The 18,758-nt window shown below is 42.3% G+C and overlaps 1 protein-coding gene across 1 annotated transcript; it reads left to right on the top strand.

Moving 5' to 3' along the window:
* Positions 1-17,506: 17,506 nt before the first annotated feature.
* Positions 17,507-18,298, top strand: LOC129403526 (keratin-associated protein 4-3-like). The gene is made up of 2 exons (XM_055132250.1): positions 17,507-17,609; positions 17,775-18,298. Exons 1-2 carry the CDS (start codon positions 17,507-17,509, stop codon positions 18,296-18,298), a joined length of 627 nt encoding a protein of 208 aa, XP_054988225.1.
* The last annotated feature ends 460 nt before the right edge of the window (positions 18,299-18,758 follow it).

Below are 18,758 nucleotides of genomic sequence, written 5' to 3'. Positions count from 1 at the left end.
ACTCATACAGTGATCGTTTACCCATCCCTCCACCAATGCCCATTCACCTCCACCAATGATCCCAGTATCCCTCTCACCACCTCCACCCCATCCTCCAACACCCCACCCTGCCTCTGAGGCAGGGCATTCCCTTTTGTTCTCTCTCCTTTTGGGTAGAGACCAGTCTTTCTTACACCAAATAATTTTCATTATGTTTTGTTCCCACAGAGACATTGTCTCTTATTGGGATATGTTCTTTGATATCACAGTATCACTGTATCACTGTCATCCCATTGTTCACTGATTTGCTCAAGCGGGCACCAGTAACGTCTCCATTGTGAGATTTGTTGTTACTGCTTTTGGCATATTGAATACACCACAGGGAGTGTGCCAGGCTCTGTCCTGCTGGCAAGATACTCTCAGTAGCTTGCTGGGCTCTCCGAGAGGGACAGAGGAATCGAACCTGGGTCAGTCGTGCAAGAAAAATGCCCTACCTGCTGTGCTATCGCTCCAGCCCTCTTTGATATCATGTCAATCAAATTCTTGAATGATTTCCTGGGTACCTTGATTTTGAGTTGAGCATCCTTCCTTCTCTTTTTGTTCTCCTTTTTTGGGGGACAGAAATGGTGGTGCTCCAGGCTTACTCCTGACTCTGTGCTCAGAGATAACTCTTGGTAGTGCTCAGCAGACCATATGGGGAGCTGGAGATCAAACCTGGGTCAGCCATATGCAAAGCAAGCACCTTACCTGCCGTGCTAATACTGTAGTTCCTCTCTTTTGTTCCTTATTACCGTTTTTATCTCTTCCCTAAAACTGATTTCTATTTTCTTTTTCTTGCATTTCTTTATGTCATGGATCACAGGAAATTATTCTGTTTTCTTTATAATTTGATCAAAGGGTTATACGTTCAGAGCGTGGGGACCTCTGTTCTCAGGATTCTACAGATTTCTCTTTGACTAACATTATTCCCTTCAAGATAATATATAAGCTTCAAAATGCGAGAGCACATAAAGTCTGAAAATTGCATTTTCAAGAAATAACTTATCTCCAAATTTCTATTGAGATTAATGCACTAATAACAGAATTCTAGTCTGTAAAATTAAAGATTGTGTTCTTTTTGGCAAAAGTTGGATTGATTGATGATGCTCAGGTTATTATTCACAGCCAATTGCAGGGGTTCAAAACCAGAACCCAGAGAAGAAGAGCTTCATTCACTGACTAAAGTTCTTAAAGGAATCTCTCTTGGACATAAATATGGGAATAATATTGGAGTACAAAAGCATTCTGCATTGTAAAGGCATAATTATTCTTATTGTTGCAGAAGTAACTAAAGAAGCAATGCTTAATTTCCCTGTGTCCAGCAGTAGTGGCAGTTTTGCTTGTAGAAAGATGTTATTGTCACTGTCATCCAGTTGCTCATTGGTTTGCTCGAGCGGGCACCAGTAATGTCTCCATTGTGAGAGTTGTTGTTACTGCTTTTGGCATATCGAATATGCCACCGGTAGCTTGGCAGGCTCTGCCGTGCAGGAGAGATACTCTCGGTAGCTTGCTGGGCTCTCTGAGAGGGGTGGAGGAATCGAAACTGGGTCGGCTGTGTGCAAGGCAAACACCCTACCCACTGGGCTATCGCTCCAGCCCGTAGAAAGATAAAAATAAGTATATTTGAGCTGGTATCTTTAAAAAACTTGGGTCTAGGATCTGTTTCTGATAATTAGCATCGTATGAAATAATATCTTCTCATCACTCAAATGAAAATACTTGTAGGGAATAACCTTTTCCCTGACCAATTTATTAAGCCATTGCCATTCTTAGATGTGACAAGAAGTATAGCTCTACTGAGGACAAAGAGAAAGAACACAAGAAACTGAGTACATACTTTGCATGTAGAAGTCCCAGGTTTACACCCCAGCACTACATGATCTTCCAAGACCACTGCTGGGAGTGGCCCTTGAGCAAAGAGCTATATGTAGCTTATGAGAATAGCCTGAGTGTGCTTCCAAAGATAAACAAAAATATATAGCTTAGAAGTAAGATTTCAATAAATAACTCCACAAATAAAAAACAAAAAATCGAATAATATAGAATGCAAGATAATACAGACTTGTATTAGGAAAGAACACATAGGCAATCCAGTGGTCATAAAGGAGTTTAGTAACTTAGAAGAAATTACTAAATATAATGCATAGATTTAAAAAAATCCTTAACAGTGATCATTGCAGAAAGCTTAATGTACGTCAAAGGGACAAAAGATGATAAGCCCATTCCTGAGAGTCATGAATCCAGATCAAATTCTATTGAGGAGGATCTGATTCATCAATATATCTTATGCACTGATCAATGGTAATAAAGAAGAATGAAATAAAAGTAAAGAAGATTCAATTCCCTAGTTGATTCACACACTCTAGAACAAAGAGAACAGCAAAGGCAGTATGTTGAATTTTGGCCAAATTGAGGTAGCATGTTGGATGCAGGAACAGGAACTTTGGCAAGATGGCTGAGGAAAGATGTCCTGGCATATATGTCCAAGTGGATCAGTGGTAGTAAGGCAGGCAGGTAAAACAGACCTCAGTATCCATAAAATTATGCCCCAAGAAGATCAGAATCCTAAGCCCAGGACTTACAAACCTATCTTGACTTTGTTAGTGACTTCTCACTAGTATCTCCTCTATGCTCCACAAAACATCAACTTTCCTGCCATCATAAACACTTTGGGGCACAAACTAAGTGCAAGATCTCCTGTAAGTGTAAAGAAAGATGCTAAAACTGAAACCACTCTAGAAATGTTAACACTTTTCAGAAATGGCAACGTGAGGACAACAAACAAGAACATTGAGAATTTGTGTAGAAATAGTATTAGCTTAGAATAACTAACATGCAGTCTCCTAGTTGACTTTACACAGTATTCAAACTGTCACTGTCATCCCATTGCTCATCAATTTCCTCGAACAGGCACCAGTAATGTCTCCATTGTGAGACTTGTTGTTACTGATTTTGGCATATTGAATACACCACGGGTAGTTTGCCAGGCTCTGCCATGTGGGCGGGATATTCTTGGTCGCTTGCCAGGCTCTCGGAGAGGGACGAAAAAAAATTGAACCCAGGTCGGTCATGTCAAGACAAATGCCCTACCCACTGTGCTATCACTCCAGCCCCCTATTCAATATCACTGCATGACTCACTGTCATCCCATTGCTCATCGATTTGCTCCAGCAGGCATCAGTAACGTCTCCATTGTGAGACTTGTTACTGTTTTTGGCATATCAAATACGCCACAGGTAGCTTATCAGGCTCTGATGTGAGGGCGAGATACTCTCGGTAGCTTGCTGGGCTCTCTGAGAGGGGTGGAGGAATCGAACCTGGGTCAGCCATGTGCAAGGCAAACACCCTACCCACTGCGCTATCGCTCCAGCCCATGTAAAGATGTTGGTGGAAATAAGTAAACTGATACTGGAATAAGAAAAAAAACCAGTCACATATGAGACTCTAAAAGCGAATAATAAGGGACAGAGAGACAACTCAACCCACTGAGCACATGCATTACATGCAAAAGACTCAGGTTTGATCCTGGCACTGCATAGTCCCCTACACTACTGTGAATTGCACCAAGTACAGACTCAGGAGTGGCCCCCAAGCACTGCCGGGTGTGGCCTCCTTAATAAAACAAAACAGAAAAAAACTGTTAGTTAAAAAAAGTACACATTTGGGGGCTGGAGCAACAGCACAGCGGGTAGGGTATTTGCCTTGCACGTGGCCAACCCAGGTTCGATTCCCAGCATCCCATATGGTCCCCTGAGCACCACCAGGAGCAATTCCTGAGTACATGAGCCAGAGGTAACCCCTGTGCATTGCCAGGTGTGACCCAAAAAGAAAAAGAAAAAAAAGTGCACACTTAAGAAAGCTCTGTTGCTTTGTGTGAAGTCCATAATAAGAGATTTTGTAAGCAATCACATGAACATTAAGATGTTCCATACATAGTTTAATGAATGATTATACTATTCAGTTATACATTTAAATGATGAGTGAAACAGAATGTCTTTTAAAAATTTAAAGCTCATTTATTTATTCTTTCAGTGAAATTATAGCTAATACTCAATTTTATGTTGGTTGTAGATATTTTTTCTTACTTTCTTTTCACTTATATTAGTTAAGGTATTGCTGTTTTTTATTTCTCTATTTCTTTCTTAACCTTTTGGTTTCTTTCAAAGAAATTATCTTAATAAGTAAGCATTTAAATGTTTCTGTAGTATAACTTTTTGGTCTTTTCCTTTATTATATCCTTAGTGATATACCTTAAGATATAGCACTTCCTTTATTAAGTGATATATCTTAGAAAGCCATCTCACTTTATATGTGTTCACAAAAATTCTTTCAAGTTTTCTTCTAGCACTTCATAGTTTATTTTTCTCAGAAGAGTTTACAAAAACAAGGCACAGTGTCCCCTGAGGGACAGTGAGGGACTTGTATGAGGCACCAAGCTTCAAGTATGACTCAAGGAGGGGTGAATGTGAAGTATCACATGACAATAAATCTGATGAGGAGGCTGAAGAGTCTTTGAAATTAGATGCTACACATCAGAATGCAGACAAGATGTGAGTCAGGGAGAAAGACTAAATTGGATGAACCCTAACACAGAAATAGGGAAAAAGAACATTGAGTCTAACTTTTCCATGGGCTCCCCAACAATCAACTAATTTGGTAATTGCCTGACAACGAAGGCAAACAATAACAAGGTAATAGCCCTTTACCAGGTGTCAGAAGCTCCTCAGCTGGGTATAAAAGGCCACAGGACGAGGAGACTTCCACACTTGGGAAACTCACTCTCCTGAAAACTCACCCAGAACCTCCATCCTCTGACACCATGGTCAACTCCTATTGTGGCTCCGTGTGCTCTGACCAAGGCTGTGGTCAAGGCCTCTACGAAGAGTCCTACTGCCAAACCACCTGCTGCCGCCCCAGTTGTGGCATGTCGTCAGGCTGTGGTCGCCCCATCTGCTGCCAGACCACCTGCTTTGGAACAACTTGTAGCCGTCCCTGCTGTGGTGGGTCTTCCAGCTGTGGCAGGCCTGTTAGCTGCCAGATCACCTGTGGCCCTATCTGTGGTGGATCTTCTGGCTGTGGTGGATCTTCTGGCTGTGGTGGATCTTCTGGCTGTGGTGTTCCCATCAGCTGCCAGACTGTCTGCCGTCCCAGCTGTGGTGGATCTTCTGGCTGTGGTGGATCTTCTGGCTGTGGTGGATCTTCTGGCTGCGGTGGATCTTCTGGATGTGTTGTCCCCATCAGCTGCCAGACCGTCTGCCGTCCCAGCTGTGGTGGATCTTCTGGCTGTGGTGGATCTTCTGGCTGTGTTGTCCCCATCAGCTGCCAGACTGTCTGCCGTCCCAGCTGTGGTGGGTCTTCTAGCTGTGGTGTCTCTTCTGGCTGTGGTGTCCCCATCAGCTGCCAGACTGTCTGCCGTCCCAGCTGTGGTGGGTCTTCTAGCTGTGGTGGCTCTTCTGGCTGTGGTGTCCCCATCAGCTGCCAGACCGTCTGCCGTCCCAGCTGTGGTGGATCTTCTGGCTGCGGTGGATCTTCCGGCTGTGGTGGATCTTCTGGCTGTGGTGGATCTTCTGGCTGTGGTGGATCTTCTGGCTGTGTTGTCCCCATCAGCTGCCAGACCGTCTGCCGCCCCAGCTGTGGTGGGTCTTCTAGCTGTGGTGGCTCTTCTGGCTGTGGTGTCCCCATCAGCTGCCAGACCGTCTGCCGTCCCAGCTGTGGTGGATCTTCTGGCTGCGGTGGATCTTCCGGCTGTGGTGGATCTTCTGGCTGTGGTGGATCTTCTGGCTGTGGTGGATCTTCTGGCTGTGTTGTCCCCATCAGCTGCCAGACCGTCTGCCGCCCCAGCTGTGGTGGGTCTTCTAGCTGTGGTGGCTCTTCTGGCTGTGGTGTCCCCATCAGCTGCCAGACCGTCTGCCGTCCCAGCTGTGGTGGATCTTCTAGCTGTGGTGGATCTTCTGGCTGTGGTGGATCTTCTGGCTGTGGTGGATCTTCTGTCTGTGTTGTCCCCATCAGCTGCCAGACTGTCTGCCGCCCCAGCTGTGGTGGATCTTCTAGCTGTGGTGGCCCTGCCAGCTGCCAAGCTACTTGTGGTTCCAGCTGTGGTGGGTCTTCTATCTGTGGTGGTCCCTTCATCTGCCATACCACCTGCCGCCCCAGCTGTGGCATGTCTTCTGGTTCCTGCCGCCCCATTCCCTGCCAGGTCACTTGCTTTGGTACATCTTGTAGCCGTCCCTGCTATGGCATGTCATCCAGCTCTGGTGCCCCCCTTGTCTGCCAGACCACCTGCCGCCCCAGCTGTGGCATGTCTTCTGGTTCCTGCCGCCCCATCCCCTGCCAGATCACCTGCTTTGGTACATCTTCTAGCCGACCCTGCTGTGGTGGATCCTCCTGTTAAGCCTCTATGTGATTCTCCTCCATGAAGCAGTCACTCTCACATCAGTGTGACAGTGTCATCCATTTCCATTTCTCAAGTTGTAGTTGATGATCAACTTTTTATGCTGTGATAACACTCAGTGGTTGGTGCCAAGGATCCAGCTACATGAAGGACCCTCTTGCCTTCCTTTGAAATCCAACTTCAGATGATGATTACGTTGGATCCTCTCTGCTAGTTATGCTGGCCTTTGCCTTTACCTCTTTCTCAATAAACACATTTCAACAGCAGAAATTCTTGTATCTGTCTATTGAATGGTTGGTTCCTAGAATTATTTTTCTCAAGTTAAAGAAAGGTTTGGACTGCTGTGGATAGATAAGACAGCATATTCTTCATGTATGGTTTAATGCCTATATTTTAGAAAAGATTGTTTTTAAGAATTTTTAAGAGGATTAACCACCTATTAACAAATAACAGTTTTCTTATTCATCCAAAGTTGAGCTCAATCACCTGGCATTTTCATTGCACCATTACTCTTTTTTGGATTCTTGGGAATCACTTCAAAGTATGTGAGGCATATTTTCTTTCCATAGGAGCTAGTGGCTCAGTTTTTGGGAAAGGAAGATGGTTTCAGGTGTTAAGTTCTGTTGGGAGGGAATATCAAACAGGACGTGGGTTTATCTATCTCACAGAAGAAAATATCAAAAAATTTTTATGAACAGGATGAATTAAGTTAGTAAATGTACAGCATGCAACCCTTAAGATAAAGAGAAAAGCAGGAGACTGTTCACATTGTTGTGATGGCAAGCTCTGAGTCTAAATATTGGTTGTCCTTTAGCAAATGTGTCAGAGCCTAAACTTTGCTGCCCTCTCCCTGACCTCCTTCATGTCAATGATGCTACACTCAGAAAAGCCACACGCAGATGAGGATGCTGTGAGTCAGACGTGGGGCACGTGCATACAAACAAGCGAAGTCCCGGGTGGGAGTTGGCAAAGGGTTTGGGTGGTGGGCAAGGATGAGTCATGGGGGTTGGATGACTGAGGTTGTGCAGGAAAGCTGTGTGCTGAGCCTGCACACTCCAGATATTCTTAGCTCTTGTGTATCTCAGCAGGTCAGTTAATCAGCCTAATGTCTGTAGTCTTTTAGACTGCATGACCTCGCCTGGCCTGCCTGCTCCAACTTTAACATGGAAAGAAGACACCTAAGTAGGAGAAAAAGAAAAGGTTATGGAATAAGTTACTCATTCAAAGGAGGACTAAGAAAACATTATAGGCTCCTCAAATAAGGGCATAAAATCCGCGTAAGCAATGATCACAATTACAGAAAGACTTGAGAAAATAAATGGATAGCAGTGTAGTAAGCAGAATTATCATGCATGGCAAGTTGGAGGCATGTTACAGAAAGCTACTAGGAATGATTAATAGGCCAGGTTGCTGATGGGTCAGACCTAGGAAATTGATACTAAAAGTGCTAACTTCTGATGACTTTTTATTGATTATGGGCTTAGAATATTATGAAATTTCAGGGTTTGAGTTTCATATTCCCATAAATTTAGAACACACCAAAATGAACCCTTTATCTTATTCCTCCTCTACCTCCAATTTCCCTCTGGTAACCACTGCAGTTTTCATCAAATTAATTACCTTAGTTGCTCTTTTCTAGTCTGTTTGTTTTAGTTATCCATATTCCACATATGAATGAACATATATTTCACTTTCTTTTTTATTCCACGTACCACAGTCATCTTAATGTATACATTTTGTGCCCAAAGGTGCAAGTTAATTGTTTTAAGTAATAGAGCAGTATTCTGTTGAGTATATGTACCACATGCTCTTTATCCAGTCATCTGTTGATGAGCATTTCTTTTGTCTGTTGACAATAATGCTTCTATGAATATAGGAGGAAAATACGCTTGAAATTAGAATTTCCTTTCTTTTTTTTTGTCATTAGCTGTCTCAGTTATGGTCATCCTAGTGGAAATATCACTGTCACTGTATCACTGTCATCCTGTTGTTCATTGATTTATTTGAGTGGGTGCCAGTAACATCTCCATTCATCCCAGTCCTGAGATTTTGCAGCCTCTCCTTACTTATCTTTCCCAATGATTGGAGGCTCTTTTCAGGGTCAAGGAAATGAGACTGTTATTGTTACTGTATTTGGCATATCGAGTACGCCATGCGGAGCTTGCCAGGCTCTTCCAGGAGGGTGGGATACTCTCAGTAGCTTGCAGGGCTCTCTATTATATATATATATGTATATATATATATATTTCCCTTTATGATGATGTGTCGTGCAGCTGTGAAGTGGCCGAGCAGTCCAGGAATATGTTCACTCATGTGTGAGTCTTGGCCCTAGCATGTGGAAAGTGGCCTGGAGCATGGTGGCGGGGGGTAGTGGAGGTCGGCTGCAGGGGCTGGGTCCCTTGAGGCAGGGAGAGCTCTCACTCTCCCCCCTCTGAGGCACCCTTGGTGCGGAGTCTGGTGGCATGGTTATGGGGGCCTCATTTCATGCTCCTTTCTGGGAGAAGCAGCCATGAGTGGAAATATAAAGTAACATATTGTGGTTTTGCTTTATATGTTTTTAATCGGGTAATCATAGGACATCTTTTAAGGGCTTATATGCTGTTTCTATCACCTTTGCATACATGTGTATTTGAATATTTTGTCTATATTTAATTGGGTTGCTTTCATTATTAAGTTTGAGAAGGTTTTATGTATCCTAAATGGAGGCACTAAAGACATAAAGGATAGGTTGAAATACATTGTTTGGGATTCATATTACCTGCTCACTCATTGTCAGCCTTCATGTAGAGCCATTTCCTCTCTCATTCTTCAAGAGTTACTCATAGTGGAGCCTTTGTTTCTTCATATCAAAGAGGAATTTGGTTATTCCACTTAAGTCAGTCTCCTAACTTCCTGAGATTTACAATTCAGGCCTGACCGAGCCATGGTTGAAGAAGGGGCATATAGATACCTACTAACAAATGCTCTTTGGCCATCTCAATGACAGCCAAATACAGTAAGGAACTAAAGTCTTAAAAATTAGATAATACACACAAAGAGGAAACACAAAAATTGATTTGTAAAGAAAAATTAGAGTTATTAAGCATCGTAGAAAGGAAAATTTTCTTCAAATGTTGTAGGAAGCATTTCTGCCATATTCTATTATATCACAGACCATAGAGTTTACCGTCTTAGCTTTTAACAGAAAAAAATGAAAATGAATAGCACAAGATGAAAAATGCACTTCAGAAACTGGGGTGGTAATATGATATTATTGAACAAACATTTCTATCAAGCAGCTTTTGACGACAGACTGAACTGGTTATGGGATGATAAAGCAGCCCCAAGGCCATGGATATATCTCAGCAGTCAGGGGTACATACCTTACATGTGCAGAGACCCAAATTTGATTTCTGCATATCAGGGCCCTTTGAACACCTCCAGGTAAGACCTAGTGGCTCTCAAACACCACAGAATGGGTCTGGTGACCTCCACTAGCATGGGCCTTAGAAGGATCACATTTCTTCTGGGTCTAGCATTGAATCATCTAGTCTCATTGACTAAGTACCGCCAGGAGGGGGATCTTGGCCCCCCTAGAACTGCTTGGGAGACCCCCTTCATAAAAACAACACTTGAATGTAAGTAGTCTATTTGGAAAGTGCCTATCTTTAGAACTCAGAAAAAATGATAATTGAAGTAAAACTCATAAGGAATATGAGTTGAAAGATATTGGAAGATGGTAGCCTAAAGGAGGTGTGATTTGGAAGGAGATAGAGAAAGGATTTGCTGGAGGAAGCAATGACCTCTAAGTCCTAGAGTATAAGTAGAAGATGTTTATCATAGCTCCCAGGACAGAATAGGGTCTGTGGAGGGGTGTTCTCAACACTTGTTTGTTGAATAGATGAATGAGTTGAATGAATTTGTTGAATAGATGAATGAATGAGACCCTAAAACTCCATGGGTCTCCTTTAAAATTTTATAAAATTCAACAAAGATCTCAGATTTATGAACAATATAGAGCTTGTCTGCGAACATGGTTCTACTGCTTGTGATTCTAGTTATGAGTCACTTGGGGCTCTGTTAAGCCCCATCCCAGCCCCTACATGATCCTATACATTCTGAAGAAGGAAAACTGTGGGATTAGTGACTCGCTTTCACTCTCAGGAGACTAATTCTGCTCTCAGGGCATTGCACATTCTTGGGAGTGTTATGCATTGGGCACCAATCCATCATTCAGTTGACACATTACCTGAAGGATTAGGACAATGTTCTAAGTGCCTCCTACACCCTTTAAATCTCTTGCTATGATATTCACACAATAAAATATCCTTAATTTGAACACATCCTATCTGGGACATGTGCAGGCTAATTTTTTTTCAGCTCATACTAATATGAAATTGGGCATCTTCCATAAAATGGTTGCCTGCAAGGCAAATGGAGGAGATAATTATAATTACAGGAGATATATTTAGCTTAAGGTAGACCTACTTAGCACTAATTGCAAGTGAATCATACAACTCTGCACCGAAGCCTTGAATCTATCACTTAGAAACATGTTTCAGAGATAATTCTTAATTATGCACTAAATGTATGAGAAAGATGCTAACTGGCATTATTCGAAAAGGTGCTTGACATTCAAATTTGAATAATTTAGCTTATATTAAAAAATCTTTTTAAATTAGGAACCATATCTGGTGATGCTTGAGAATCTAGAGTTACTTCCAACTGTAGTAGGGGAGCCATGAGCTACCAGGGAGCAAACTCTGGGTCTTGTGCATGCTAGGCATGTGCTCTGCCACATGAACTATCTCTTTGTCCCTGCTTTGTTCTTTTTCATGAGAAACCACTATTCTACTTCTACTGAGATATTTTACAACTTGGAATTTATCCTATTAAAGACACCTCTAAAAATTCAATGTTTTTTGAAAATTTTATTAAATGCCTGCTGTTATCAAGGACCTTGCTAATAAAAATGGGGATTTAAAGAAAAATAAAATGCAGCTCCATCACCAAAATGGATTGAGTTTTGTGGGAATATCAAGGAAATAACACCAAAGAGCTACTGAAACTATAAGACAGGCTATCACAGAGAGACATTCAGCTAGGTTTTTGCTAGCTAGAAAATAAAGACTAGGTTTTCAAGGGAATAAGATAGACGTGCAAAAGACAAACTCTGGAAAACTCTGCTTAGACTTCTAGCAAGGAGACAAACGGGAAGGAGGAAACCAGAAATAGGGCCGGTAAAGTAGATGTGTAAAGGGTGTTGGTTGATGCCATGCTAAACAGTTTTGGAAACATCTTAGTAGCCATTCACTGTAATCCTCTGTCCAAGCCTGGCAGTGACTCACAAAATGTGCTCAGAACGGCCTTTCATGAAACGATAGTTCATGACATCTGTTCTTAGGTTAAGGGAATCCTTTCATTTAAAAAAAATTATTTTATTGCTAGTTGGAAATGATCACTCTGGATAAGAGCTTAGAGATGAAAGTAGGTAAAGGGATATACATAATAACCTGTAAGTACCTGTATTGCAAATCATAATGCCCAGAACAGAGAGAGAGAGACAGAGACAGACAGAGACAGAGACAGAGAGACAGAGAGAGATAGAGAGACAGAGAGATAGACAGAGACAGACAGAGTGAAGTGAGTGCCAGCCATAGAGGCAGGCTGGGGTGAGGTGGGGGGACATGGGAGGGGAAACTGGGACATTGGTGATGGGAAATGTACACTGGTGAATGGACAGTATTGGATCATTGTATGACTGAAACCAAACCATAAACAACCTTATAACTGTGTATTTCATGGTGATTCAATTAAAAAAAGAGAAAGAAAATGCAAAAAAATTATTTTAAAATTACTGAAAAAATTTATTTCCAATAATCACAATATTCAAAAATTATATAAACTTAAAAGTAAAACTTATGACTTTCTTTTCTTTCTTAAATGAGATTGTGGCTGTCATTTCTGACTTTCCCATGTTTTCATAAATATGTCTAGCTTTCAATACGTTAATAAATATTATATTACTTTCTGTGGAACAATGTGGTATGCTTTTTATTTGTTCATTCAACAAACATTCTTCTTTTGGAGGGCCACAGTGCAAAGCAGAGAGCTTATCTTGGCTCTGCTTTCAGGGATCACTATTGGGGAACTTCGGTAACTCTAGGGGTTCCAGCCATCTAACCATGCTTGGCCTGACCAAATGCTAAGCAAGTGACCTACCCATTTTACTATCTTTCTGGCCCCTCAACAAATATTCTGCCTCCAAAATACCATGAGTTATTCGAACCTCTGCACATACATATCAACCAAGAGATTGCATTCTTTAACAACAACATGGAAGATTAGCACAAGGATAAAGAAGGTGAGAAAATGTACTAGGCACATAAGAGAATCTTGGTACCGAGCAGCTCACTGCAGAGATGCCTCCGGACTTTGCAATAGGTCCGTTTCACCGAGCTACTCCAGACGGGAGCAGGTGCTGTCCCTCTGCCTGCTCCCTAGGAATCTCAGCGGCCGCCATCTTTCAGAACCCAGTGAGAAGCCCAGGTACTCAGTAGCAGAAACAGCAAGCGCCAGGCTTCACAGAATGGGGGATGGGCCGACCCTTCCCATCCCTCCACCCCGATGGGACCTTGAGATGATGCCACAACTGCTTCTGGCTACTACTTATACTCCTTAACAGTCACAATCCAGAGACACACAAAACAATCTCGGGACCAAGCATCTCACTGCAAAGATCTCTCCAGGCACTAATTATCTAAAATTTTAGAATTACAGGAGCGAGCAGCTGATCTTGTAGCCACAGGACATCTTATGGTATTCATAGCAAGCAATACAAAATGAATTGTCTAGCATTGCCATTTCGGCAGGTTTGAGTGGTGGCAGGAAAATTCCAAATAATAATAGTGGGACTGTTGTCAAACTAGTGAATGTAATAAAAGTAGAGAGAGAGTATTATGGAAATTATCTTCCACACAGGCAAGGGAAGGGTTGGGATGGGCAGGGGGTGGGATACAGAGAGGATTTTGGTGGGAGAAAATGTGCATTGGTGAAGGGATGGGTGTTTGATCATTGTATGACTGAAACTCAATCATGAAAGCTTTGTAACTGTATCTCATGGTTATTCAATAAAAAAAAGTGCTAGGCAGACAATTAACAAAGAGTAGAGCTTGATGGGAGGTACTTCAAGGTTCTTAAGAATGGGAGATTGGGGTATGGTTTATATTAGGGTATAATGGCTTGAGTGGGAAACTTGACTGATGTTGAGAAACTGGAGATCATAATCTGAAAATCAAGCCTTGCAGACAAAGGAAACAAAATGAAAAGATCTTGTCAAGTTTTGAGGGACAGTGCTTGCTGGATCGGGGATGAGTGTGAGGTTTCTAGGGAATGAGCCTGAAGAGATATTGGAGATCGCTCAGGAAGGGCATTATAGTTTAAGAAAAAGATTGTTTTCCCAAGTTAAAAAAATAAATCAGTTAATGCCTGCTCCAGATGGAACCCCAGCGGCCAAGAGCTTCCACAGCAACGCCCAGGTATGCAGGTACCAGGACTAAATCTCCAGGCCACATGGTGGCAGAGGTGCCAGGCAGTTCCACCCCAGCTCTCCACTCATTCTGTGGCTTAGCTATCATTCCCACAAGCTTCCACTGGGCGCCATCTTGGCGCACCAACAGCCCTGGTCCAGAAACTTCCAATTGAATACCAAAATGATGAGTGCCCTACAGAGATGTCTCAGGAACCCAACAATCTACACCATAGGATCACAGAAGTGAGTGGCTGCTTTGTGGCAGCATGAACTCTCATGATGTTCAAAATGAACAGTGGAAAATAAATTATCTAGGTTTGCCCCTGACAGGCAGGCTTGAATGGTGGTGGGAAAATTAAAAAAACAAAACAAAACATAATGTCCAAAAGTAGAGACACAATATTGGGTGAGGAGTGGGATGGGGAGGGGATGCTCCCCAGTATCCCCCACCACCACCACCATTGGTGGTGGAAATATGCACTGGTGGAGGATGGGTGTTCGATCATAGTATGGCTGAATCTCAAACATGAAAGCTTTGTAGCTGTATCTCACTTGATTCAATAAAATATTTTTAAAAATAAAGCAATTAAACATTTTAAGTATAAGAACAGCATTTTAAAACCTATGTTTTTAAAAATATAGCTACAACTATTGCCTGAAACAAAAAAAGTGTAGATGAACAAAAAGAAAGTGGAGACAATAGTTAAAAGCTGCCATTGTTTGTGGTCAGAGAGATAGCAGAGTGGGTAGTATACTTGCCTTGCAGTTGGTCAACCTGGGTTTGATCCCCAACATCCATTATGGTCCCCTGGTTCCCACCAGGAATAATCTCTGTAAGTAAGCCACAAGTAAGCCCTGAGCATCTCCAGGTGTGACCCAGGAACAAAACGAAATAAGGTATGATTGTGTTAATAAAAGTGAGAAAATATAATGGCTTGGGACAAAGATAATGGCAATGGAGGTGGAGAGAAGTGAATGTAAGGGGAAATACTCTGAAGATAGAGACTTAGAGATGGTTTAGATATAAACAGTGAATGAAAGGATTAATCATGAGTCTAGAATTTTAAGCGACTGAGCCTATGATAGTGCTACTCAATGATACTAGAAGGTGAAGAAGAAATAGTTTTGGGGAAGAGGGAGAGCAAAAGTTCATGTCATCGTGGACTTGAATACTTGACTATTAATCTCCCAAAGGAAAGACACCAAGTAGGAAGATACTCAGTGGAAGAGTTAGGAATGGGGGTAAAAAACGTGATATTTTTGGTCATTATGTGGGTAGATGAAATCATACAGACTGTAAGTAAATAGAGTATATATAAAGGAGTGACAGACAGAGATTTGGGGGTTTTCATTATTTTGAGACCAAGAGAGGAGAAATTTCTGCAATGGAAGATAAGAAGAGCTATTTTTTGTTTAAGAAAAGCTATTCTTTAGAATTTTAAAACAAGTTTTTATTTGGGTCACTAAGTAATCTTATAATTATAGTAGGTATTGCCAACTCATGCCCAAATAGTGTCAATTGAAACTTCTACCATACATTTAGAAACCTAGTTTCTACAAATCACCACACAAGCTTGCTTAATGTTTTTGTTTACTATGATAAAAAGAAAATATATTGGGCTGTTTTAGTGATATTTTTCTGAATTAAAATTTCATTTAAATGTTTTTTTATTTCTTGATTTTTGTTTTTTTCCCCATTTAAATGTTTTTAATCGTGTCCATTACCTACTTGAATTGATTGTCCCAGCACCCACCCACCATCCACTCACACCTGCTTCATCGCTGCCATTTGCACATGTGCCTTTCTTCGGGCTTTAAGTTTCCCTGAAACTGCTGTTCCACCTTCCACTTTGGGCATCTCATGCTGGGATTTGAAACTCCTGCTGTGCCTCAGATACATTATCATAAATATAAAGCATGAAGCAATGAGGTCTAGGAGCCACACCAGATCTTCTGATTTCAGACCTCCTGGGAATGAGAGTCTTGGAAGACCAATTCAAAGACTATGCCCAAGGACTCTCAAAGTGCAGGAGCAAGTGGCCTCTTGCTTTGCAGGCTTGCTAGCTTTCTATTGTGTTTGGAGAAAGTTCTCTTGTGAAACATAGCAACAGGCAGCCCTGGGCTCTGAGTCAACTGGGTTTCTTGGATCAGCACTCAAGAAAGAGTAAGATTCAAAATATTTAAACCCGTGATTCAGTTACCAAGTAATCAGTGTAAATATTAGGCATTGTCCTCAATCAGTAGCCTGCAGCCGTTTCTAATGTTCTTGGTTTCCAGTTTTCTTGCAGGATCATGTGGCATTGAGGAGAGCACTCAGGTGGCTCAGAGAAATAGCTTTTACTAGTAGATCTTCCAGTTCTTGACAACTGCACAGCTGAACTGATACTATGAACCGAGCGTTATAGTGACCTGTGACCTTTCTAACTTCCAGCCATAGTGAATGGAGATTTATTTTCTTTTGGGGGTAAGTGGGGGAAGCATAGCTTAGCATAGCAGTTCTCATGGCTTATTCCTGACTCTGTAATTAGAGATCATTCCTGGAAGTACTTGGGGAATCAAACCTGGATCAATTATGTGCAAGGCAAGAGCCCTAGCTGTTGTATTATCTCTCTAGCCCAGAAACTGGAGATCCCTAAATAGCATGATGATAGTTCCTTTCAGTGCTTATCTGTTTACAAGAATAAAAAAAAGTCATTAAAAAAAGGAATGTGATAAGGTATTAAAAAGAAAGGAGTTTCTATAAACCCATTAGAGATAATTTCTATTAATATTAATAAAATATTCTGTCTATTTATATATTTTTACAAAATTAAGGTTCCACTGTACATTCTATTTTACATAATACATGAGCATTTTCAGTAACATAAGTGCTGTTATCAATTCTCGTAGAGATTCCTTAAGAGCTATGGTGAGTCCAGATAAATGTTTTAGAAATTGGAAGTCAGCCAGTACTTCAAGTCTAAGACATGAGAGAACATGATCTCGTTGTACTGAGGATCCTTTTCTCTATGCCCACTGACCATTTTTGCTCTAAATTACACACTGGAGGATTTGACACTGCCTTACCATGCTAAGATTCCATCTTTCTGGCATTTCCTTGTGCCCAATAGGACACATGACCACACTGAGGAATGTGGGTATGGTAAGACCACAGGGGGAGAAGAGAGAAATTATACTATTCTATGTCAAATTGCACAGGAAAGCTGCTCCATGAAAGGAACTACATTATCTGTAAACATTGATGATGTCTACAAGGGTGTAAGAGCAGGAGATATTGAGGGAGAATGATCAGAGAGAGTGAGAACCAGGACTCAGCTTACAATATTTCACCTGTCTTTGAACAAAGATGATATATACAATGAAAGAGACAAACTCTAACTCCTCAGGAAAAGAAAACATTTTTCATCCACCTTGGAAAATATAATTGCCTCAGTTAACAATTAGTTAATAATTCAGGTAAACAATAACAAGGAGAGAGCTCCCTCAGCAGGGTATAAAAGCAACCTGGAGCAAGAAGACTTTCATAGTCAAGGAACACACTCTCCTGGACATTCACATTCACCCAAGAACCTCTAAACGCTAAAATCATGGTGAACTCTTGTAGCTCTGTCTGTTCTGGCCAGGGCTGCGGCCAAGGCCTCTCCCAGGAGACCTGCTGCAGCCCCAGCTGCTGTCAGCCCACCTGCTGTCCTTCTAGTTGCTGTGTTTCTAGCTGCTGCAGGCCCAGCTGCTGCCGCCCCTCCTACTGTGGTTCCAGTTGCTGCCGCCCCTCCTACTGCATCTCCAGCTGCTGCCGTCCCTCCTGTTCTAGCTCCAGCTGCTGTGGTTCCAGCTGCTGCCGCCCCTCCTGCTGTGGTTCCAGCTGCTGCCGTCCCTCCTGCTGCATCTCCAGCTGCTGCCGCCCCTCCTATTCTAGCTCCAGCTGCTGTGGTTCCAGCTGCTGCCGCCCCTCCTACTGTGGTTCCAGCTGCTGCCGCCCCTCCTATTCTAGCTCCAGCTGCTGTGGTTCCAGCTGTTGCCGCCCCTCCTGCTGTGTAACCAGCTGCTACCGCCCCTCCTGCTGTGGTTCCAGCTGCTGCCGCCCCTCCTGCTGTGGATCCAGCTGCTGCCGCCCCTCCTGTTCTAGCTCCAGCTGCTGTGGTTCCAGCTGCTGCCGCCCCTCCTGCTGTGTAACCAGCTGCTACCGCCCCTCCTGTTGCAGTTCCAGCTGCTGCCGCCCCTCCTGCTGTGGATCCAGCTGCTGCCGCCCCTCCTGTTCTAGCTCCAGCTGTTGTGGTTCCAGCTGCTGCCGCCCCTCCTGCTATATCTCCAGCTGCTGCCGCCCCTCCTGCTGCCAGACCACCTGCTGTAAAACAACTTGCTGTCGTCCTAGCTGCTAAATGTCCTATTCTGGATCCAGGAAATTCCCCTGCCAATTCTTCGGTCCAGATAGAGAACATCTGATTCAACTAAAACACTTTGTGATTAACTAACAAGAAAACTTCTAATTTATATTTATGTGCGGAAGTCTATGACTAGTAAATCATAATTTACAGTCAGATTCTGCATCAGATTGTTCTTAATTCTAATTTGAAATAGATGCCTTCACATGTTTCCTATCTCGATTTTTCTTTGGAATGTTTTTCCATGTAATCCATTTTGTATGGAATTGTTTGATGTCCTCCAATAAAAGCATTTAACCCTCAAAAGCATCAAATTGCTTTTATCTCATTACTTTTTATTAATGAAATGTTCAGTACCTAAGGATATCTTTTCTGCATAACACAGGAGTGCCTGTTCTCATGAGTCTATAATAGAAAAATCAATTTACACTCACTACTAAAATTTGTCTTATATTAG

Source organism: Sorex araneus, chromosome 3 (genome assembly GCF_027595985.1).
Source record: "Sorex araneus isolate mSorAra2 chromosome 3, mSorAra2.pri, whole genome shotgun sequence".
In the NCBI taxonomy this organism is placed as follows: Eukaryota; Metazoa; Chordata; class Mammalia; order Eulipotyphla; family Soricidae; genus Sorex; species Sorex araneus.
The sequence above is the reverse complement of the archived record's forward strand: the minus strand, read 5'-3'. Positions and strand labels throughout refer to the sequence as shown.